We start from the raw sequence: 24,496 nt of genomic DNA, 5'->3' as shown, positions 1-24,496 counted from the left end.
ATTGCAAATACCAGAACCACTGTTTAACCCCCACTGTGGTGATCTCTGGGGAGAGGCCAGGACCTGAATGAGCTATAGAAGCACCAGTAGCTGTCTCAGTCATATAGGTGGGTTCTTGATATCGAAGATGTTAACTTTGGCCAGACCCTGAAGGTAATGTGCAGGAATATGTGCTCAATAAGTCTAAGTAACTCCTGCTGGGCAGATGCGTAGAAACATTTGCTTTCCACGTGGATGGTGAGACACATGCAACCAGAGCTGGGTTCTCATGGGAGCTGAGCACTGCCTTCTGTGTGCACCTGAAACAGGCAGTAGTTTCTCTGCTGCATTACTGAATCCCATCACACTCTTTGAAAGCAAATGAATGAAGTTTTGGTCAGGGTTGGCAAGAAATTTATGGATAAGATGTTCAGCACAGGAATTTTGTTTCAAGGAAGTCCAGGGAGTAAATGCAGGAATGGTATGGATTCAGGTGGAGGCCTTGCATGAGGAGCAAATGGGCTGTGCAGTGAGGTCTGGTCGTGTTTTCTGCTCAGGCTGACATTTCTTTCTGAACGAAGATTGAGACGAACTTTTTTTGCCGAAGAGAACGTGGAGGCTCTCTGTTTCATTGGTAGATACTGTTTGTTGTCTCCTGCATAAAATCCTTGATGGAAGAAAGAATTCTTTATGGTGAAAAGTGCTCATGCCAAGTAAAACAACAAGAGGTGGTGGCTTGAAATAGAGTTGAATATTTCTAGGGGAAGCACGAAATGTATTCTATTTTCAATGCATGCCTTAATGCCACATCTTAGATTTTCCTTGATAGCATTTCTAATCAGCAGGCCCTTATCCATTCTCTACCAGTATTAGTTGCAGCTCAATGACATATAATTATATTGGTTCTTTATCACTCAACTTGCCAAGTCGTTTATCTCTTGGAAGGAAGGATGGAGAGGAAAATTTATTGCCTCTCTGTCTCTTGATGTTCTGCAACGCAAATGCATATTTTGCCAAAGCCTTGGGGAAGATGCATTATCTGAAATTGCAGGCGACTGCACACCTAGAAATGGAGGTGTTGCATGCTGCCTGCACTGATAATCTAGCCGAGTCCTTTTAATATCATGTTACCCTATATCCACAGAGTTTGGTAAAAAAAGAGATTAGTGAGATAGCTGGATGATAAACAGTAATTTCTGATGTGTGCGCATTCAGCACTTACATGCACATAAATTGGATTTTTGACAGCTGTTGCCAGCAAGTTATCAAAGCAGATTTTTTTTTACCGAGGGTAGTTAGGTAAAGAGTATAGGTGTGTAATTCCTGGGCCATCAGGACAACTGCAGCGTTCTCTTCCAGGGTATAAGGTGCTGCTGCAGCTAGAGGGGAATCTGTCCCACCTTTAGCTTCTCCATGGAAGTCAGCATGGGCCAGCCGATGCTGGGAGGGGGCTGCGTCCTGTGCTGATGTGCCCGCTGGAAAAGCAAACTTGGGTGCATCTTTAAGAACTGCAAGCACAGCTTTGGCTGCAGAGTAGACGTTTCTTTGGTCTTTTGACTTACAAAGAAAGGAAGGTAATCCATCCTGTCAGTCTGGGAGGAGGAAGTTCTGGGCTCGTCAGAAAAGTGGCAGTGGCTTAACTGATTCAGTTATAAATCCCCTGCTTTGAGTGGTGTGGACACCCAGTGTAAACATGCTTGTGCAAATTCCAGCCTTTGCTTGGATCCATTTTATGCAGCTAGATTGTCAAATTAAGTAATACTGGCTGCTGAAAGAGGCCTGCTTTAAATGTGTTGGCATTAAAGTTTAGATTGTAATAAATCATTTTCTAAGGAGAGTCTGGCCAGTGTCTTCCGAGTTGTCAGTTTGGGTGAAGAAGCTGAAGGGAAGGCGGCTGAGTTCCAGTAGATCCAGGTCCTGGTGGTCCTCTGCTCCCTTCTGGTGGGAGTTACCGTTCTTAGAGCCAAGTTGCAAGAATGTGTGCCTCAGCCTTTGTCGAGTCAGAAAGTTAGCCCAAATCCCTTCAGTGGCTCATCAGGCTAAGTCAGCAGATGCTACATACAAATGGTTTAGTACAGACACATCTTCCTTTCTGCCAGCTTTTCTGGGTGAACAGTAGCTTTTGGCAGAAGGGCTTCTTCACGTAGTCTCACAGGGCAGAGCGATGTCACACGGCTACTTTTGCATGTTAAGAGCGTGTGGCCCTGTGCCCATCTCCAGAGCTCTCTTAAAGGTTCTAGGCCAAGATCATCATTCACTTGTTACAGCTCACATGCTGTGCTTGGAAGAACTGATTCACATTGAGTCCAGCATCACAGATTCATAGGAAGGACAGATCCAAGTTTCCTGTGGCACTTGTGTCAGAGCACCACAATAATAATGGGAAATGACAGCAATACCTCACCTTCTACCTTTTCCAAGCACTGTCCAGCCATTAACTAATTAATAATCTGCACAGAATCCCTGGGAGGTGGTCAGCAGGGTGGTTCTGTGTTGGAGGGAGGTTGAGTGGAGATGCGAACATCTTTGGACTCTTGAGAGCTCAGCTCGTGATACCCTGGTCACTGTGCGTGCACAGCACCATGTACAGGCAAGTGGAACCTGCTCTCCCCTGTCATAGGGCCAGGTAGGAAATGGTTTTCTCTTCTATATCTCCCTGGCACTAAGACCTTTTAAAGCTTTTCAGAAAAGAGTGGGAGTGGAAGAAATGCTACTAAGAAGTTTTCACAAAGGAGTGGAAAAACTGTTCCTGGGGAATCTGGATCCCCTGCCAGGGTACCTGACAGGCTGGTGCCCACTCCTGTTAACAGCCCCAAGTCCACCCTTTCTTCAGCTGCTCTCTAAGGGAACAAAAATGCTGTTCCATCTCTGTTTCATCCAGAGATGTGTCCTTCTGATGAAGCCTTCCAGAACAGTGGCGTATTCTCATGAAAAGATTCTTTTTCAAGCCACTGACATGTAACTTGCTGAAAAATTCATGACCAGCTCCAGTCAGAGACCTTAGCTCTCCCAGGAGCACGGCCTGTGCCTGTCGGATTGCGATGTGCCTGCAGGGAGTCGGAGTCCTAAGTACAGGATCAGTCCCAGGTGACCAGGGATTTGTTACAGCGTAATTGTAGCCACTGAGAAATGAGGGAATTGAGGCACACTGTAATTATGCAGTTGGCCAGAGTCGCCGTGATAAGTCAGTTATGGAGCAGAAGAGAACACCAGATTCCTGGCACTTCCTCCGATGCTCCTGCACAGGGAGGCAGGGCGGGAAAAGCCCTTCTGATTTTTGGATTTGATTCGGATATTGAAGGCTGTATTTTTAAAAGACCTTAGCTCCCCTCGAGAGCTCCCTATGTCAATAGCAGAATTAATCAATTTTTTGAAAGAAATCAGCCACTAAGTGGTGTAGCTTAAGGGGATCAGAGGCTGCAAACATGCCGAGGGGATGTGGTCAGTGCATCTAGCAGAAGAGTATTCAGTAAGTGATGTGACCAGGTACACCTGCCCCTCTAGCTGTAGGCAAATATTGGAATGTCAAACCATCAATGTAAACATAGCAGAGGGTATGCACCTTTACAAGGACAAGACAACTCTGGGGCAGCCGAGACTTAGTGCTGCAAACCAACCTGATGGCTCAGGGGTAGAGGGATGATAAAGCTGACTTTCCGTGGACCTTTATCTGGACTGGACTGTTCGGGATGGTGGAGAGCCAACAAGTGAAGCAGTATGCTAGGGCAGAAGATGGTTTTGCTGTCATTGTCTTCAGCTGGCAGTGTTTGCTATTCTCTGGAGTACAGTAGATGCTTTGTAGAATTTAATCAGAATATAGATTTGATATACTAGATGCTCTGTTTACTGGGGGCAGAGCCTAGGAACTCTGCTTGTATTTCTCGGCTGGAGAGCTTACAACTCTCCAAGAGGAGGAGTTTGGGCTCTTGGGGTGTATATCAGGGACAGGTAGTGTCATGTTTGTTAATTTATCTCATTTTTACGCCCATAGATTTATTAGGGCAATTTGAAGTGGTAATTTAATCTCTGTGCATTGATTTCCTAATTTGTAAGCTCTTTGCAGACTGGTGCCTGTGTTCTGGCTAGCTCAGGTAAGCTCTGTTCAACTTCTGATGCCGAGGGTGAGCTTTGGCGCAGGCTGTGTGGTGTGCAGTCTGCAGAGGCTGGCTTTAGTGCTTTTTCTCATTTAGGCTGAAAGGCTGAGACTTTTGGCAGTGGAAAGCCCAGGATTCTGGCCCCGGCTCTGCAGACAAGTGTGTGATTTGTCTAATAAGAATTCACTGATCACTCCAGAAGTGCTTTGAGATTATCGGAGTTAGGGATGGGTGTTACTGAAATGTACCTATATGGTGTCAAGGCGTTTCATTAATTGTAGCTGGGGAAGGGCTTTGTAAACCTGAGATAAATGACTCTTCAGATGCCCAAAATGTTATCATTCTGTATAAATATTTTTTAGATAATGGAAGAAAAATATTTTGAAACACAGGCTAATACAAGAACAAGATCTGTAAAGTGTTGCATTTATTTAGGAGCTGTTGCAGGCTGAAATGAATCTGAAAATAATGCAATAGTAATAAACCATGATGTGATGGCCCACATTTTCCAGCGGAGGCTCATTCAAGTGTGCACACCATTCTGCGTCGGCCCGAATTAGACTCGCAGGTCCCAGGATGAAATGGAGAAGTGTGCCCACTGGTACAGCAGGACTTTCACGTGCCTGGCATGCACAGAAAATGATACAGGGCTGCCCATTCCGAGCCGTGGGCTTTGCCTTCACACTTTCTTTCTTCCCAGGGTTTGTGCATTTACTAGCTGGCATCTTGGCGTTTGGCCCCTGTGTGGCAGGCAGCCTGGTTTTCGGCATGCTGAGCCTTAGAGATGCCCTTGACTTCAGTGGGAGCAGAGGGAACTTAGTCCTTTGCAGGATTGGGCCAAGTGTGTGAGTCAGAGAAGGGGCAAGCAGCCAGGGCGTTTTCCTCACAAAGGCAAGGAAGCTGAATTCATTTAGTTCTTAAAGGAGTGTTTAGCTCCTCAGATTGGAAGGGCCCATAGAGACCTGATACGGTATTACTGGAGTCTATTCGGTGACTTCAGTGGGAATTGAATAAGAGTCTAAATGTGTTAAAGTCTTTGCACTTTTAGCTGAAATGATTATGCTGATAAGCAGAATTGAATTAAAGAGAACAGAGGAAAGAGCTGTCTTCCCTGTACTGTTATCTGGTTTCTTTTGATAGAAACGTCTGCATCTGGATTATTTTAGGTTTTGTTTTGTTTCCCCATGGTATCATACTCTCTTTAATAAATAATTTGTGGTTCTTTGTGACAAATTTCTTTACTCCTGAAGAGAGGAGATCCAGTTTCGTATCCCTTCTGGCATTGAGGTGTGTAGTTGCAAACAGCTTCTACCATCTCTTTCCTTCTTAACATTTCCTCCTGTTTACAGTTGTGCCTGCACCTTGGGAAAAGTTTACTTAATGCAAGGTAAATATTTTCTCTTCTCTGGTACACAAAGGTTTTATTGTTGTATTTTGTTTCTGATGGCAAATAAGAGCTGTTTGAGCTGCAAGAAATGATTAATTTTGCAAAAGAACCTTCATCCCTTAAAAGTGGGAGGATGCTTTTGTTCAGGTATAGAGCCTAAACAAACAGGACGGGTGGTCGCTGCCTTTTCGTAGAGGCTGCTCTTAGGTTTCCCTCTGAAATTTTACCACAAAGGGGGAAAAAACCCCTGAACATTTACACTAGCAGATATTTGGCTGGTTTTCCACTGTAGCTTTCTGCTAGCCCAGGTCTGTGTGTCTCACTGGTGGGGTGGATCTCTCAGCTGCCAAGCAGTGCTAGCAAAGATTGGGGCGTAAGCAGGTATTTTTTTGTTGCTGTAACTTGTTTCCCCAGGCCAGTGGCACTCTAATGAGAATGTCTGGCAATGGTGCATGTTATCAACAGAAGCTCTGAGGACGTTGCTGGCTGGTATATCATGACATGTAGTCTTGCAAAGGGAAGGTATTATTTTTTTTCTTGTGATTTGGCCTGTGAAGGAGCCGGTATTGCATTACCGTGTGCAGCGCTCTGAAATCGCTTGGAGTCTTCTATTAGAGATAGGTAATAATTTGGTGTGTTAATCTGCTGTCTTCTGAGACATGCACATTGCATTCTGTAAAGTTCCCTTTCTGTGTGGGTTTGCTGCCATTAGTGACCAACCGGGAAGTGCTGTACGCTGATGCTCTCTGAAGAACATGGGCAATTACCCCTTGGATGTACTCCACGGGGTTGTTTTCGTGGTCCTTTCTCCTGGCTTGTGACCCAGACAGTGCTGGTGACTAGGAAGGTGTGGATGGAAATGTCGCATTCCAGGGAGCGTAGCTGATGGCTCCTTTTCTGTCTGAGCAAATGTCCTTTGTGACCTGTTAGGCACCAGCTGGTAAATGGGATGGGTCACTGGCTTTCCACACTTGCTGCTTAGGTTTGCTTCTGAGGCATCTTGGTGTTGCTCTGAGCTGCTGTGTAGGACTTTGGTACCTCAGGACTGGGCAGGGAAAAGCAGGCGTCTGCCTAAGGCTGTAAATTAGGGAGGAGCTGACAAAATCACGCTAGTAGCAGAGCGACTTCTTGTATACCAGCTTCTCTGAGTGGCTCAAGAGATAAGGGTTGATCTAAGTCTCTAGCTCAGTAGCAGGCAGCTGGGGCTGTGCTACCTGTGTTCCCAGCTCCTGGCCATGACTACCTCCAGCCTTGCCCTGTGTAGTGGAGACAGCGGGCTGATGAGCAGCCCTTCCAGCTGGGGTGGGACCTGTCGTCTGGCCGTGCTCCCCGAGATGACCCTGACCCCAGCCTCTGCTGCTGAGGACCCTTGAGCCCGAGGATGGAGGTTCTTGGTCCCTTAGCACTGCCTGTCACCGCAGCGTGTGCTGGTGGCCTCGGATGTTCCCAGACTTCAGAGTGGTGGTGCAGTGTCTGCAGAGCTCCTCCAGCTCGGTACGCTGCAAGGTGCTCATCGTATCTTCTGCTCTAAGAATTTCTTTAAAGGCCTCAGGGGTAAATGCAGGGCCAGGAATTAACCTCACTAGGAACAAGCTCACTCAGTGATGATTCTTAGATCACGGTTAGTGTTCGAGACCTGTTAGTTAGTGTGGCTTTTAATTGGTTTAATGTGTTCTGTGGTCTTTTTTTTTTTTTTTTTTCTGTCCTAGTTTCTTAATCAAAGCCTCTTGCCTTCTAGGGACGTAAGTTTCTACGAAAATGATAATATTTCTCTGTCAAATTTGTTTATCACTTCATGTTTGCATGGCCCTGCTGCCAAGCAGTGGATGGTTCTGTCTGTCAGCTTTGGTCAAGCTGCAGTGATAATGCCTCTAGTTTTGTGATTTTTTTTTTTTTTTTTATCAACAGCTTGTATTTGCCCACTGACCTCAGAACACTTTTTTTTATTCTGTTTCCAACGTTCGGTGGCATTTCTCCAGTCTAAGATTGCCTCGTATCATTGCAGCTGGCTCTACAATCCAGCTGGAATCAAATTGGTCTTTGATTTAATGGCACAGCAGCAAACATAGCTGTAGAATGCCTGGCAGCTTCTTTTGCAGAGCCTGACTATTGAGAGTCTGTTCGTCTGCTGAGGTTGTACTGCAGAGATCCTTCTTTTCACAGGGGCATCCTCAGTCACTGCATTCACTCTTGTTATTTACTTTCTGGAGAAAGTGCATCGTAAAGGTATTCTGTTTCCTGTAGGTGTTTACCCCGTTGCTCTGAGCAGAGCATTTTTCTTTTTGCCTGTCTTTCTGTACTGTGCTGTGGACCACAAATGCTGTATTTTCAGGCAGTCTGTCTCTCCATGCGTCCTGGGTTCCTTTAACCACATTCTTACTGGCTGCAAATGCCCTCGCTCTTTGGGCCTGTCGCCCTCTTCCACGCTGGCTGGCTGGTTCAGATGGCCGTGCTGTTTGGAGGCATTTCTCTAGAGCTTGATCGGGAGCCTCGCAGGCTCCCCTGTAAACCGGAGCGGTGCGTGTCTCGGGCTGTTACCTATTGCGCTAGGGGACCTCTGGTATCTCTAGAGTTACACGCAGACGTGGTGACACACAGCTCTGTAACCAAAGCGTTTATTCTTTTATCTGCTTCGTGATTTCACCTAAACAATAGTGCCTTTAGACAGGTTCATTTTGTCTGAGATCAGACAATATATCAGCTGTTCTGGGGTTTTTTTAGACACTGTCCCTGGCAACAGTGCCTTGCTCATTTCTTGTAGTTTTCTGCCACTAAGTAAAATCATTTCACCTCCATTTTTCTTGTCTTTTCCTCCTCAAGGACAGATCAGTGTACAGGCTCTGTTCTCGCTTCTGTTGACTTTTTTCCCTAGCAATCCAGCATTTCAAGAGGTTTGCTATCCCCCCTCAGTGCTTCCTGTTTTTTCAGTTCCTAGGAGGTATTTTGTGGGTCTTTTACTCTTCTTCACTTGCTATCCAGGTTGTTGACACTGTATTGCATGTACTGTGTGCCGGCTAACAACATGATCGCTGCCAGGTTTCTGAAACTGAACTGGCTCTTTATTAGGCTCTTTAAAGTCTGATGGATCTGGTGAAATAGAAGCAGCCTCCCACCTACATTAACAGCAAGGGAGAGAGTTGAGTTCCTCACAGAGCAAGAACAGCCACACAAAGACAGCGAGGAACTTGTCTGAGGTCATTTGTGAAGTCTGTGGCAGGTACCCCATGCTTGTACCCTCAGCACATGACTGCCTCTCAATATGTCCGGAAAGGAAATACAACAACAGGCAGAGCCCTGCTCCTATCCCCTGGTGAAGACCAGCTCCAGGTACTGGTTTGTACTGGGGCAGAGCTGGGGGTACTGTGAGCCCAGAGGCTGGCAGCGTGCTGCCAGCTCCCTCGTATCCCACCATCTTCCCATAGCTTCCACTCTTCCTTCTGGGATGGGGCCTGGGAAGGAATATGCCGATGTCACTTGGTGCGAATGTGGGCGTCTTGTAGCCCGGTACCCCTTTGAGGTGGCACTTGCTGCTAGCTGAGCTGAGGAGCAGCAGTTTGCTGCTATCTGTGTACACATGGAAATGCTTTTTACAGTTTCAAGAGTCAACCAGAGTTTGTCAGTACTGTGAGCGGGGCACAGGCCTGTTGAAGGCTGCCAGAAGGGAATTGCAAGGCTCTGCAGCTCTACACAAAGCAAGCATGGAGACATGCCATCTTCTGTCTGCTCTCCAAGTTGGCTGGTCTCTGTCTCGGTACTGTGCCTGTCTATTAGGTGCGTTTGCTCAGGCACGGTGCTGTGTCCGTGCAGCTGGATCTGCCTCCTCGCTGGCCATCTCAGTGCCCTCGCACAGCCTCTCCAGGCTGCCTGCCCAAGTGCCCACCTGCGGATGTATGCCTGGGGAGAGCGGTGCACCTGCAAACCCTTGGCCCTTGTTTGTAATGACTGGAGGATAAAGACAGATGGAGGAGCTGTTAAGATTTTCTTGGACATCTCCTGTCCTTGCACGCTGCTTCTCTGTTGGCCTCCCCAGTTCTCAGCCTGCTTTGCTTCTTATAGAATATATAACAATGCAGCTGTCACTTTGTGCCTCAAAATCCTCAATTAGTATACTTCAGTTTTCTTTTAAGGCCTGAAGTTGTTGTAAATAGAAAGTAGGGGGTGTCAAACAGTAGTAGGCTTCAGCCAGCAGCGGGGTAAATGTTGATGAGCTGTTTCAAGAACAAGTTTCTTTGCAAAGCTTTTATGCCATGAATCTGATGTGTGCCTGGCACAAGGAATCTATTTTGGGTCCTGTTGTTGTCCTCTTTCCTCTTCCCTGGCTTTTTTGTTTGTTTACTTGTTTCTGTGCTTCTTGATTGTTCCTTATTTTTGGTGCTTCCTTTGACCTGATACAAGATTGCATTAGTGTCAACTGCTGCTCTGGGAGTTTGTACTTTTGTAGGGATTTGCATTAGGACCTCAGGCTGCTTTAGAAACACCTACCGAGCAGTGGAGGCGCTTCCCTTTTAAAGGAGCAAGTGCAGACGGCTCTGCACATTCGGGACAGAGACCTTCAGAGATGGGGGTACCCTGATGTGTTGGGAACAGACGTGGCTTGGCTGTTGGCTGCTTATATCAAACGATTGGTGCCCTTTTGCATCAGTGACTTGCAAATGTGCTCCCAGGTTCTTCAGACAAGGCATCCATGGTTGTATGGAGAAGCTAAGTGGTTTGTCCTAGGGAAAATTTACAGGAAACAGGAACGAAACCCAGAAGTGTGAGATACCTACCAGTTGCTCTAACTAGGATTTGTAGCATGGACACAGTGCTATTTCCAAAACTAGAATGGTCCCTGCTGGCTCAAGCTCTGTCCCTGACAGTGACTGAGGCTGGGATGTCCTTACTCCTGGGTGCCACCACCTTTTGGGGGGGTTGTTTCGTCCTGTGCTGGGCCCAGTGTTCTTAGCCATGGTGGTTGCAGGCTCTGTGCAGGAGGCTATGGACCAGTGCAGAGGAATTGTGAGTAGTTCCCTGAACCCCTTTATTTTTTCATTTAAGTGGTAAGAGGATGGTGAATTTTTCTCCTGTTGTAAAGTGGAGTCAGGCAAGAAGGAACAGTAAAGCACTACTCTGGAGCAGAAGAGTATCTTTATTTTTTTGAGCAATGAGGCATTAATTGCTGAATCCCTGTTTTAGCAGTTTAAAAATACCAGACCATTGTGGTAGCTGAGGAAACAACAGATTTAGTGTGTGGATCTTGTTTTGCTTTCTGCATATAGGTGTCATTTCTCCCCTGACCTATTCAAGAATAGCATTTGTACGTTTGCTCTCCTCGTCTTCCCATCCTGCTGCTCTGAAGCCAGGGTCTAGCTGGCAATTGGAAATAAGTGCACGCAGCCACTGCTCCATTTCCCCCTCTGACTGCTCCAGATCCATAATACCCCCAAGGTAGATATGCCATTATGCATGATAAGATCACTAATGTAGCAGGTGAATATTAGATATATGAAGCTAGTCAGCTGTAAATAAAAGGCCTGGCAAAGAATAAAAGGCAAAACGTTGTCCCTGAGGAAGTAAATGGGGATATGAATGCCTTCCTGCCCTAGTGCCCTAGAGATGATGCAGAATCTGAAACGCATCCACCTCCCGGGTGAAAGGCATGTGTCAGCCTGGGCTTCGCCCTTTCCTTACCTGGAGGCAGGAGCTGTGTCCTTCCAAACATATCATAATGTCTTGGGAAGATCAGTACAGCAACTCTTCCCATGTGGTGTTGGTCTCTGTCTCTGCTTGTGGCATTTGGAGGCCTGAAGTCCATCCCATGCTCTCCTGATTAGAGGTCTCTGTCTTCAGCCCCAGCAGCAGGGCTGGAGACATCCAGAGGACACTCTGTTCTTTATTCTTTCCTTCTTGGAGTGGGGTTCACCTCCCAGCTCTGCCTGGCAATCCTGGGGTGGCCTTGAGTTACGTCTTTCAAATGTCAGATTCATCCTTCTCTGTCACAGGGGTTTAGTGTTGTTTATTATAGCAAGTTTCTCAGCTCGCAGACTAAGGATTGCAAAGGCAAAATGATCTAAAAGGTGACTGGAAGGTGCTAGAAAATGGCAGCTGTCTATAATTTTCAATTACTGGCATTACATTGCTGCTTCCTCATCTCATCTACAGTTGTGTGGTGGTTGTTGGCTTGGCCTGCCTGTGTCTAGTGGGGCGCGGGCCCGTGCTTCAGCAGAGCGGAGCCGTAGTCGGCACGGTGTGCCCTCCCTCTTGCTGGCTTCCTGGAGAGCTGCACACGTGTGTCTCGAGGCAAAACCAGCTCTTGGTCTGCCCGTGGGGACCATTGCAGGGGAAAGGGCCACGGCCATGTCTTCGGTGAACGTTGTTCGCGTGGGTTGGAATGGTGCTAGGCTGGCGGGGTTCAGCTCGTCGTGTTTATCATGGCACGTCTTCTGTGAGTAGGTCAAGCAGAGAATAAACTGTGGAAGAGCAGAGAAAGCACCAATGCCTGCAGAGAATATGAGGAGCAGGGAAACTGGTCCTTTTTTCTTTTTTCCCCTCTCTTTCTTTTTCCAAACCTTGTTTGGTTCTTTTTTTTAATGCAAACAAAATGAAAAACGTAATAGGCAAGATGCCAAGTCGTTTATTAAAAGCAGTCTTAATGCACCAGCTGGAGTTCAGTAGGAGTTTAGGGTGCCCAAAAAATATGAACTCAAGGACTTCATGTATAGCATTTTTGTTATGGAAGTCCAAGCAAGAAGAGGCTTCCTTTGATATTGTTTACATGGTAAGAGATAGAGCAGTAATGAGCAAGCTTATATCTGCCAAACCCTGTGACTGGTGAATGCTCTGCCCAGATTGCTGGTTTTTAGCCTGGGTATAGCTGGGGCTCAGAACTCTGCTTGAGAGTGGCCAAATTCAAGCTCCTGTGCTGGTGGTTTGTAGTGCTGTCAGCCTTTCCCCTGCTGCGACGGAGCAGACTGTGTGAAAAAGACCTCAGGTCTCTGCCTTGGGGTGCTCCCAGTCCGTTTTAAGATGGTGCAAATGGTGGGGTTGGTGGGTGAATGTGTGTTGCTCTGCTGAGAGCAGAGACAGAGAGCACAGTGTGGTGCTGTGCATGTAAGTTGCAGACAAACCCTGCACCCAAATGCATGCACGCTAGAGAGGCACAAGAAGTGAGGAAGAGGATAAAAGGTAGGGAAACGTGGTTAAAGAGACTCCCAGGCTTTCCAAGGAAGAACAGGCAGTTCAACCTGCATGTCCTGAAGCTGTGTCAACAGAAGAAAGCAGTGTCTTCTTGCCAGTATGAAGCGATGACATCGCCCTTACGTGGTTCTAGGTATACTGGTGTAAGGGAGCTTTGTGTCTCTTTCTGTAGAAGAGGGCACACATGGTGTGTAAAATAAGAGACACTTGTGATACCACAGCATGATTTTTCCTGGGGTATTTCTCAGGTATAGGTGAAGCGTGTGTGACAGCCTGGTACCTTACTACGTGAGTGTAGATTCACCTTTAACGCATCTTCACCAGAGAAGATGAGAGAAGGGGTGAAATTCTTGTGCTGAGTTGCAACAGTTGTGATCTTTGAACACAACGATAGTGTGCTTCCCACCGTATAAATATGGGTATTGTTCAAACCCTGTCAGATCAATGTTTCAAGCGTCCGGGTGCTGTTGCACTCTGCTGTAAGGAGCAAGCCCAGGTTTGGGTTCTCTGGATTGCTTTTGGGCCTTGCCTTTCTCCAGCTGAACGAGTAGAACCACAGCCCTTTGGTTAAGCCGCTGCAGAGACACTGCTATAAGGCTTGAGCATGAATGCTCTTTTGTACCAGAAAAAGATGATGTCTGAAGAGCACAGATCCTTTTACTCTGTACTTGGGTTGACTGGCCAACTAAGTGAGGCAACAAGTGTTCAGCTTGAACCTGCAAAAAATCCAGCAACGTGGGTTACGGAGCCTTACTGTGGCCGAAGGATTGCTGCCCGTCAGTTGAGTTGGAGTCAGTGACTGGTCCATTTTAATTGTCAGTTAGAAAGGATCTAAATCCTTTCAGGATGCAAGAAGGAAAGGGCACGGGCAGGCTTTGTTGCCTTGTCAAAGGACTCGTTAAGTCGCAGCAAGTGGAGTGCTTGTAACCGTCTATCCATATGTAGCTTGCAGTAGGGGCTGGCTTCTCATACCTGATCTTGGACACTGCTTCAGGACTGACTTCAAGTTGCTAACTCAAATTAGAACTGAAACGATTTGTCTTGGCTATTTTAATCCAAATTAAAGTAATGAAATTTTTATTGCTGCAGTTGCGATGTTGGTGTCTCCAATAAGTAGCTTTTCTTGGTTTACATTTGGCTTCTCCTAGGGAACAAAAGTGAACGTGAGGCTTAAGCTCTGAACCTAGGATTAATAAAGTCCATATGGAGAATTATTTCAGTCTATCTACAGTGGTTTAAATCCGCACTTCATTTCACACAGACTCTTTCATGTGTAGACAAAGGCAAGGGATGCAATCCTGTGGAATGTGGGATATTTGATAGGCACAGTTGATTTTGAGACATCCTTTTCTGCTTTGTGGAGCCCTTCAGCTGTGTAAATAAAAAGCAAAAGAGGGAGTGGTAAGATTTTTTTCAGTTTTCCTCTTGCATATGAATGCCTTTTCTAGGTACTTTTTCATTATTTCTTATCAATCCCAGAGTACTGTTTCCCATTACATTAAAAGAAAAAAAAGAAGGGGAAAAAAAGAGGGAGAAAAAAAAAAAGGCTGTAGCCCCATGAAGATAGTTCTGGGAGCTTCCAGCTCATTTTGGTGTCCTTCACGTTTTCCTCTTTTACCTCCTTCTGGAGTGTGTCCATTGCTCTGGCAGTCTAAGCATGTCTCCGGATTCAATGGCTTAGAGGACAACCTTTTTGTTTCAAACCATGATTCCAAAGAACATGACGAAAATACCCATGTAGCTGTCTGGGATTGGGTACGAGCGGGTGGAGGTGCTGCTGGCTCTTCCCCAGGCAGCCGGGAGGGTGGAAGCTCTCCTCTTGCTCTCTCTGGGTGGCAGAAGTGTCCCAGTGACCCAGCTAGCTTTTCTGCGTCATCGGGGTACGGTGGTCCATACCTTTTGTCATATGAAATTAAGTCACTTTTCCTATCAAAAATAGTTACCTAAAAGCGTGTTTCTTAATGACTGAAAATCCACATACCGTCATCGTTTTTAAAATACTAATGACGAAGAGGCTGCCTGGCATAGGGTTACCACAGGGGTTTTCCTGGCAGCCAGGCTTTGAAGATGCACTTGCTACCCGTACTCCCCCTTTCTGCATTTCATTTGCTTCTTTCTGTTATGTGAGTGTGTGCGTTAGGTGGTTTTGCAGCCACTTTGCAGGCCATCTTCTGATGCTGTGATGCTGCGAGGTGCTCCCTTAATGTAACCTGTCGGAATATACTTCCTTTCCTTGCTGTGCTGTTATGAGGTTTAATTACTGAATGCCTGGACAAGGTTTCATGTGGAAAGCTGTTTCACTGCCCCACACCCTCTGTACACACGCTTCTTCCCCTCGCAGGTCATGTAACCATCCCAAAGCTCAAGTGGTTTAGTGAGTGGCCAGGATCCCAGAGTGAGCGCAGTTTGAACAGATTGCTTTTGTTTTCGTGTGATTAAAAAACACCCACAAAGAAAACAGGCTGGGCTAGGGGTGTGCTCTGGGGCTCAGCCCCGTCCCAGCGCGGTGGAGAGGGACTCTTGCTCTCCAGTTTTACTTTCACGATGTCTCACAGCTACACTGAAGCCTCAGAGTCCGTGTTCATGTGATCTCATATATTAAGCAGTGGTTAAGCACAGACCTTAAGTATACACCGAACTTTAAACATCGCTGGCTTTAGTGATGCAAAAATAATCCCATGTTTTGCTGTTTGGGACCACAGCCTGAAGAGCCATGGCTTTGTACAGAGAGGGAAAGTGAGAGGTGCTCTGTTAAAACCGGGGCAAATCCCAATACTTGTTGCACTTGGAAAAGTGAACCTATGTGAGGAGCTGTGAAACTTTTATAGCGAGAGCTGGTACTGGGTATTGCGAGGCTGCAGAGCAGCAGCGAGTTTCCACCCCGTGGGAAGAGGTGCTTAAAGCGGGTGGGCTGCAGGGTGTTGGGAGATGGAAGTCAGATGCGTTTTGCAAAGTGTTGCCTCTGCTTGCTTTGGCAGTTTGCAGAGAAAGAGTTGTGGAAAGAAATGTAGTTAGATAGGTGGACTAAACGTTTGAAGAGGAGAGATCCTTGAAGGCCATTTACTGAAAAATGTTGTCAAATGTAAATTCAGCAAGGGTGAAAAAAAAATACAGTTGCAGGTTACTTTCATCAGTTGTGACAAGCTCCACTGCTTCAGTCCATTCCCAGCTCATATTCTCTATGTCCAGACAAAGGACATAATAATTTAAATTTGAAGAAATATTTAGTCAAAACCATTAAATTCACAGCTGCTGCATCCACATCCCTTCTGTAGTCATTTTTTGACACTATCGCTGCAAGTGCACTGTCAAGAGTGGATTTTAAACCAGTATTAGTAAGTCACTTAGTAAAACTCTTAATGCTGCAGTTCCTAACAAAAGCTTGTTTGTCCCATCTCAGAAAACAAACAGTTGCAAGTCCTTGTGACCTGGGTAGTTTTGCTTGGATACAACCTGAATTCAAAATATCCCCTCCAAACAGGGAGCTGCTTATGAACAGCCAGTTCAGAGGCCAGAAGTTACTTGTAGCAAGTTTCAGAGGATAACTGCTGCATAAATGAGTATATTGGAGGAAATCATAAGCTGCTTACAGGGTGTTTGCAAACAGAAACAGAGAGTACATTCATCAAAGAAGTTACTCAGTTTGAATAATTTGTTCAGCTCAGAGCATGTTTACCTGCCTGTGAGGGGAATGGGGAGGCTTAATGGGCAAATGTTCGTATTGTGCTTTGAGACAGTTGTATGAAAGGCAGCACAAAAGTGGTGTTACTGTTAAGGTTTCTAGGGTTATAGGTCCTTCTGTAGTTTGTGTGAATGCTGCCTTTTTTCAGGGTTGTATAAAGAAGGGACGCAGTGGTTGTTTTGCAACATGTGCATGTGGTGGAGGTCCCAAAGGCACCGTCTTTACTCCCAAAGGCACCGAGGCACCCTGGCTGCATCTGCCCTGCCTGCAGAGCCGGCCCTGCGCACCCACCTCCCGGTCTGCAGGCACCCAGGGGTGGAAGCAGCTGAGCACGGGCTGCCCTGGGGGCACTGCGGACCCTGAGTGCCCAGGCAGGCGTGTCTGCTTTAGCTGATGCTGAATATGGCCCTTTTTCTATCAAAAAGGCATCAGTATTGTATTTTAACTCAACCAAGTTTTGTAGAGAAGACAGTAAACATCTTTTCACAAAAGTAGTGAGACCGTGACTGCATCCATTCTGTACAACTAACCGGCTGCTCTTTCAAATGAACCTCAAGAAAACTGCAAGTAGACACGCAGATAGAAAAGCAGATACAGTTCTGCAACTGGGCTGGGAAGTACTGTATAAATACCTTCAGATAGTACTCAACAAACAGAGTGTCCCAGTACTCAATATCTAGAGAGAATGCTTCTCAATTACATCACCATTGATTTCTGGGAAATGGCTGAGTATCACTGGGAGCAGAATTTGGCCCATAGGACTAAGTAATAAAACATCTTTTTGCCGGAAGCATATTTATAAACAAAGAGCGAGCATTGCATGTTCAAGTTACGTTTGCAAAGCTACTGCCTGAAAATTGGCATGGCTGCTTCCAGTCAAGGGATCTTAGAAACAGTTTTGCTGCATCACAAGCTGCAATAGTATCTCTGAGGCTTTGAAAATGAACACCAGTGTCTCTGCAAACAGGATACTCTTTGTGAGTTTTAATTGGAACCAGTCATGTCTGAATGCTGCAGACTTTGAAATAACGTGACTAACCTAAGAAAGCTATTCAAGATCTGTCTACAAACAGTATTCCCCAGATACACAGGGGTGAAGAGCTTGCTGGGATAAAGGCCCAGCATGAGATTCTGCTCTGAACTTGAACTGAATTGAATCAATTTTTTGTGTGTGTGTTGTTTTGAAGACATTTGGGTGCTTCAGATATCTTCCTTCCTCTCCTCTCCCTAGCTTGGCAAAAACTAGATGCAAAAATATTATAAGACAGGCTTTTGCAAAGGGGGAATTGAGTCATGGAGAAGCTGAATGCCATATATTTAAAGTCGATGTTTGTCTTTACACTTAACAAAACTGGTGATTGGAAGAGGTGGGGGGAAGGGAAGGGACGTTGGATCGTCTTCTATAACCCTGTAATAGTGGTGTAGAAGCAGCAGACCTGGCTGAGGATTTAATTTCAGCTTTTGCCACTTGGCTGTGAAGCCCTAGCTAACATACTCAAATACACTTTTGTATTTTGATACAACAGTCTGTTTCTTTAAATGCTTCCTTAAAGCCAGTGGGCATTGAAAGGAATTTTCTCTCCAAGTTGGTAGTTATTGGGTATCTGTCCTCTTTGTTGCACACATGCTATTATCTTACAAATGTCTTTTAAAAGGGTTACCAGCACTGCCTTGGTTGCACTAATGGGGTCTTTGAGGATTGAGATGAGGAAAATCCTGTGGATTGTGCACTCCATCCTCTTGGGGAGCACAGGCTGGCCTCTTCCAAAAGCTGTCCCTGCTGACAACCTGGACGGCTCTCGCAGCTCTGGTGTGGTATGGTAAAGCGCTCTGGTAGCTGTATTGCAGCAGCGCTCGGAAGCGGGGCATGGTGTTTCACAGGTCTGCGCGCAGGCGTTACCAGGATCTCATCTCCGCTGCAGAATTATTCTGCAATCTCAGTTCTGCTTTTTTAAAATTTACTCTCCAGCGCTCAAGGCTGCAGGGAGAGTCTAAAAAATGTGACAGGAGTGTAAACCAATGCCATGCTGTCTCGCTGAGCTTGCGAGGGCTGTCGAATATTAGCTCAGAGACCCTGGAACTGCTCCCTGTCCTTCAGTCAGAGTCCTGTGGATTTTGCGATCCTTTGGGCATAGAGCATGTTGCTTCAGCATTGTTCTCCTAGGATTTGTTTGTCTGGTTGAGGGGTTTGCTTTCAATAGCTTCTTTGGGAGAAGGTCTTCGGTGGATTTTGTGCTTCGTGAAGTACTGCATACAAACTTAGTCAGCATGAAGTCAGAGACTTGGGAATTCATCTTGCGCCTAAGAAATGGAAGTTTTTTGACCACCTCTCTCCAGGGAAGAATGCAATCATCAACACCTTGCATGTCGAGTTGAGGCAGCGTTACAGGGAGCAAGGTTGCCTGGGAGCCTGCCAGGAGGCGTAGCAAAAACTCATCAAACCAATGTGTGTTTTGAGTGGAGAGACTTGTGTCCCGATGAACAAGAGGTGTATTAAGGGGATGAGGTAGCAGAGATTATTTCTGGGAGGCAGGAATTGGTGGTGCTGCAACACTTAAGGATTCTTAATGAGGCAGTAGTTATCATTTCTGGGCATGGAGAAGAGGGTACAAACCCCGTCTTATAATCAGGAGGCTGTATGCACTGTGTTGCTAGGAGTTTCCTAGGAGTGCTTCGTTGCATGTTTGCTGGTTTGTCAGATGATGAGAGCAGTGAAAGCATTTTGTTTTGAAAGGTAATCTCCAAAGAAGGAAATTCTCACTGAACCTCATATTTTTAAGAAATCAAGATAATTAGCTTTTAGAATAGAAGAGACTATTTCAGTTGGAAGGGGCCTACAATGATCACCCAGTCCAACTGCCTGACCACCTCAGGACTGACCACAAGTTAAAGCGTGGTATTAAGGGCATCGTCCAAATGCCTCTTAAACACTGACAGGCTTGGGGCATCGGCCGCCTCTCTAGGTAGAGGTGGTTCCAGTGTTTGACTACCTTCTCTGTAAAGAAATGCTTCCTAATGTCCAGTCTTTTGACCTTCCAATAGCCTTTTATTTAAAAAAAAAAAACCAGAATCAAACAACAAAAACAAACCAAACAAAAAAAACCGAAACCCTAAAAAAAAAAAAAAGACAAAAAGAAAAAAAGAGAGAGAACACCAGAATTTGACTGTTTTGACTGAATATGTGGATGTGGCGTGATCATTTCCAATAGACAGAAGGTGGTTTTGGATGGGGTTGTCCTATGGAGAACAAGACTGGCAGGGCCAAGGACTTGTTATTATGACAGGAAAAACTGGCCCCAGGATAGAGCGTAGCTTGGGCTATCGTGCTGTTGACACTTCTCTGCGATGTAAACCTGAGAAGTTTCTGAGCTGAATACATCTTGTTTGCCCTCCGTTCTTTACAGGTTTTCTCTAAGTTAAGATGGGAATGAATCAGTACAAAACACTTAAAATCTGAAGTCTTATGTGAGAGTGCATGTTGTTTTGTCGTGATGCAGTGGTACATGGAAATTCTCAAAATTAGAATGAATGGAAGAGCAGATGGGCTCTGATCAGGAAAACCATAAATTGTAAGTCTTTTGGTGTGTATTGCCTTGTGGTTTGCTTTAGTTTTCATTTAGACCAGCTTTACAAAGTTAGTATCAACTGTTAAACCTTTTAGGCTATCTTCCCCGCTCTTCTCCCCCCCCCCGGTTTAGAAGTGAATAAAAGAGCTTTGTACAGTTCTTGAAACTGAGCCTGAAACCGCTCTGAACAAAATATAGTGTTCCTTTCAAAATCTTGGAAATAATTACATCATAGGCAAATTGGGCCAGAAACCGTTAATAGTATTCTTTGTGGAATGAAATCCCATGGGAGGACCTCTTTCAGCAAACTGGCATTGTTTACAAATAGATACAGTGACAGATACAGTTGTCCCATTCTGAGGGACAGCTGAAACTTTGTGCCCTGTAATGGACTTCACAGAATAACCGTCTTGCTTTTGATAACAAGCTGAAAACGTGCCTCGGTGCTTCTGTGGTCAGCCTTACGCCGGGGATCTCGGGGAGCGAAGGCTGTCTTTGGCACTGGAAAAGTATTTGTAGGTGGGTTAAAGAGAAAATAAAAGCCTCTGTTGCCGTAAGCTCCTAGTCTGTGAGAACTGCTGGAGGGCCAGGGAGCTGTGTCCAGGTGTCTTTGTTGGGCATCATAAGCTGGGAACTCCATCGTGCTTCCCTGTGCAGAAATACCAGGGCATCGTGCACTTTCCCTTCACCAGGATAACATGCACGGCACGTGTAGTTCTCCCTGTTACCTTACAGCAGTTTTCATCACTGGCTCTTCCCTCCTCCCCATTACTGGAAAACCTTCTGCATTTCAGGATAGGTATCACAAAGATAGTAATGTTAACTGTTTGACCTAAATCTAGAAAAGCATTTAGTTCTCTAGGCAAATAGGCTAGTCTGTACTTGAAAGTTAGATCAGCACAAACCCTAGCTTGGGCACAATTATAGCTATTCCTTGGTGATATAAAGCACGTTATTGCCTACATATGTGCTTCCATAGAGGGTGGGCCATGTTCCTCCATCGCCAGAGCAGGTCTCCCAGTAGATCTCCACCTGGCCAGCTGGGCTGTGTCGGCAGAGCCCTCTTGTGGGGACCGGGCACATGCCGGGGACCGCCGCTTTCTGTGGAGGATCGCTTCTCTGCTTTCCCAAGTGGTGTGTTCCAAATGACAAAAACATCTTTCTGTCTGACAGCTGCCTCCACTACATGACTTCATTAGTTAATGATCTAGGCCTGAAGGCAAAGCTACAGGGAACACCACCTGGTCGGTGGCTGCCTGTGGTTCAGTATTACCTGTGCACTCTACAGGTGGAGGTGAGCAACTCCATGGCGTAGGGAAGGTCTAGCAGTTCACATAGGGCTTGAGCCTACAAGTAGACATCCTCTTTGGCTGGTGAACGCCATATTGATCTATCAGCAGAGCAATTGTTTGAGCTCTCCCTAATTTGCTGCAGGCAAAATATGCCAGAATAGCTCAAATCACTAATTTAACATAAACCAGTTGATGAAGTCATCTGAGAAGGGTGCTTATACAAACTGCTCCCTGATGGAGGTCAGCAGCTGGGGTCAGTAACGTCTTTAAGTGCATGTTTGTGAATCAAGATCTCCAGGATCCCCACTTAATGCTGCATGTACTAGAGAGAGGGCTGGAACCAGCTGTTGCTGGGGTTTTCAACTGTGTGACCCTGGGACGGATCCCCGGGATCCCTTGGGGATCCAGATGTTCAGGAGCCCCACTTTGTGGGCCCAGGGACTGGTGCAAAACAGAGATGTGATGATATATTTCGTTTATTGTTCTTGTGGGCAGATGCTTTGAATCTCAGAGCTGGCGTTTTGGGATCTCATTTAGATGAAATTAAAAATATAAGTCGAGTAATAAAAAAAGAAGCGATTGTTTTATGCGTGGTAATTTGAAAATGGTAACAAAGGGTAAAATGCCCGTGTCGTGAAAAACAGTCTAGAGTGAACATCTCTAAATGTTTCAACTGGTTGTTAGTTTTTACGTGGAAGGTATTGTCAGTTAAGGCAATGTGGATTTGATTATATCCTATTAATATATCAGCTGGAAATCCTGGCAAAATTCCAGCCATATCAAAATAAATGCAATTGTTGAAAATGTTAATCTCTGTTCTTAAAACCAAAGCAAAACAAACAAACAAGCAAGCAAAAAAACCCCACCAAACCAAAACAAAAAACCCAACCAAACACTCCCAGAACCCCTCAGCTATGGCAGCTTTACCTGACCAAAGAGCAGCCGTGCTGTTACCAGCAGCTTCAGGACCGCTTTGTGTAAGTGACTGTCAGAATGTTTGGCTGATACTTCCGAAAAGAAATTACACGACTTCCACAGCTAAAAAACAGAACTTGCTTCATTTTAAATTGAAGAGAGTAGCTGATGACTGCAATAACTTGTGTTATCTGTGAATCAGCACAAGGAGAGATCCGTAACACATACACGGTGGTTGGCGTGTGCCTTCCGTAAAAGGAGCCACATTGATTTTAGAGGGGTTGGAAGGCAAGGTGCCTGTAGAATTGTAACCTTTAAAAATATGCAGTATAGCCCACATCACATCTGATCTGTCTGAAATCATACTCTATTTTCAGGTCTTAAAACAGTTTGTTTAACCAAGCATTGCTTGTTTGTTAAACCAGCTGCTTAATCCAGACTTTAATTTTAATATACAAGATACCCTGGAAAGATTAGGAATTTGAAAAGTCTTACCTGTCCTGTGTTTTCCCAACTTAGGAGAATTTTGTAACAATTTCTGGGTATTTTTTTCCTTCAATCAGTACCCCCATTCTTAGCGGTCACCAAAAGACTGTACGTGTCCACTGCTTGCTGGTGTACCGTACTTGGGACTTTATGGTGCCGTTATTCAAAGCTGTGCCACACACAACCCTGCGGTAGCAGACCTCTGTGGCAGCAGGACAGAAAGAGCAAGACTCGAATTGTTTTCAGGATGTGATCATTTTCCTGCTTAGGTTTTGATTGATTTTAAAGCAAATGTATTGCTTGTTTTTACATGCAAGAAAGCTTTTAATTGGTACTTCTGAATGAATTTCCTTTGGGAAGATCATTCCTTTTGAAGCCCCACACTCCCAGGAATAAACCCTCTCCAAACACAAGAGCAGGGAGGGAACAGAGACCTTAACGCTTGCTATCCATATCCCCCCAATATGCACCTGGTTACTTACGTCATGAAAACGGTTCACTATGATACCAGGTAGTTTCAGTAAATCATTTAAATTTTGCTTTGGAAGTCTGGTTTTAGAGGAAAATGTGGATTGTAAACAACTGCAAGAAAAAAAGTTGTAAATAAAAATTTAAAAAGCCTTTAACGAGGATAAAAAAGCTTTATTTTAATGGTAATAGAGTGATTTTTAGGAATTGGCTACTGCATTTATTTATAGCAACCAGCAGTAACCTTATTCAGAACGAACTTCTAACAGAGAGGCTTCCTTATTCCACCAGAAGGCTTTTCTTGCCCTCTTTCCTCCTCAGGACACCAGCCTTGGCATCCTTACCTGACAGGCATGCTTTCTGTTCCGCTTTTGCAGGAGGCTGTGAGGGCTGCTGAAGATGTCCGATAGTCTGGATATTGAAGAGAAACCTCCAGCCCCACCGTTGAGAATGAACAGCAACAATCGCGATTCTTCAGCACTAAACCACAGTTCAAAACCACTCCCCATGGCCCCTGAGGAGAAGAACAAGAAAGCCAGGCTTCGCTCCATCTTCCCAGGAGGAGGGGATAAAAGTAAAGTATCAGCAGTGCGAATGGGTGGCTACATCTCCGCTTTCTGTTGGTTGTTGGTTGCCGTGTTTACTTTCTGCCACTGTTTTCTTTCTGTTTCAGTTGCAGAACATGGTAAAGTCCTTCCAAAGCCTTCTGTTCCAATTACTCTAGTAACATGTTTCAAAAGAGGAGGAGGTGTTCAGTCAGTTACTTTCTTGTCTTTGAAAAGCCAGTAAGACATGCACACATTGTGCGACTTGCCTTTTAAAAATAACTTTATAGTTAAGCTGGGGAATCCTTTCCTTTGGATTTTGCTTTGCATTTGCGGTAAAAACAGAGGTGAGGTTGTGTACTTTTGAAAATACATTTGCAGAAGTGAGAAGGCAATATGCCTGACACTTCTGGTTTTTGGTTTTTTGGGTTTTTTTTAATGCACTTACCTTCCAGGAACAGGAGCAAGGCTCTTCTTGCTTGTTGCTTTTGCAGTGAGAGTGAATGCAGAATGGCTTGGTTTAAAACCTGCTAGGTGCGGGTACAGCAAGAGAGTCTTTTAAACGTGCAGGAAACAGCATTTCAGTTGGCACTGTTTGAAATGCATTTGCAGAAAGGAGGCGTATTGAGTTAGTGTATTTACAAAATTAAGGGAAGGGATCTTCTTTTTTTGTAATGCCACGGGAGCTGATGGGCTGCACCCACAAGTGCTGAGGGAGCTGGCGGATGTCACTGCAAGGCCACTCTTGATTATCTTTGAAAGGTTACGGTGACTGGGGAATGTTCCTGATGACTGTAAAAAAGCACATGTCACTTCTGTCTTTAAGAAGGAGGATTTGGGGAAGTACAGGCCAGTCAGCCTCGCCTTGGTCCCTGGGAAGCTAGTGGAGCAAATCCTCCTGGAAAC

The 24,496-nt window shown here is 45.5% G+C and overlaps 1 protein-coding gene across 4 annotated transcripts in view; it reads left to right on the top strand.

Annotated features, from left to right (window-relative positions):
• PAK3 (p21 (RAC1) activated kinase 3) overlaps positions 1-24,496 on the top strand; it is a 148,824-nt gene that overhangs the window by 79,160 nt on the left and 45,168 nt on the right. For all 4 annotated transcript variants that reach the window (XM_087748437.1, XM_087748438.1, XM_087748436.1 and 1 more), the window contains exon 2: positions 23,423-23,619. In XM_087748437.1, coding sequence (XP_087604563.1) covers positions 23,445-23,619 — 175 coding nt within the window. In that variant the 5' untranslated portion in view covers positions 23,423-23,444. The remainder of the gene's footprint in view (positions 1-23,422; positions 23,620-24,496) is intronic.

Source organism: Nipponia nippon, unplaced genomic scaffold, assembly GCF_047370975.1.
Source record: "Nipponia nippon isolate SJK-2023a ecotype South Korea unplaced genomic scaffold, ASM4737097v1 scaffold_12, whole genome shotgun sequence".
Classification (NCBI taxonomy): domain Eukaryota; kingdom Metazoa; phylum Chordata; class Aves; order Pelecaniformes; family Threskiornithidae; genus Nipponia; species Nipponia nippon.
The sequence above is the reverse complement of the archived record's forward strand: the minus strand, read 5'-3'. Positions and strand labels throughout refer to the sequence as shown.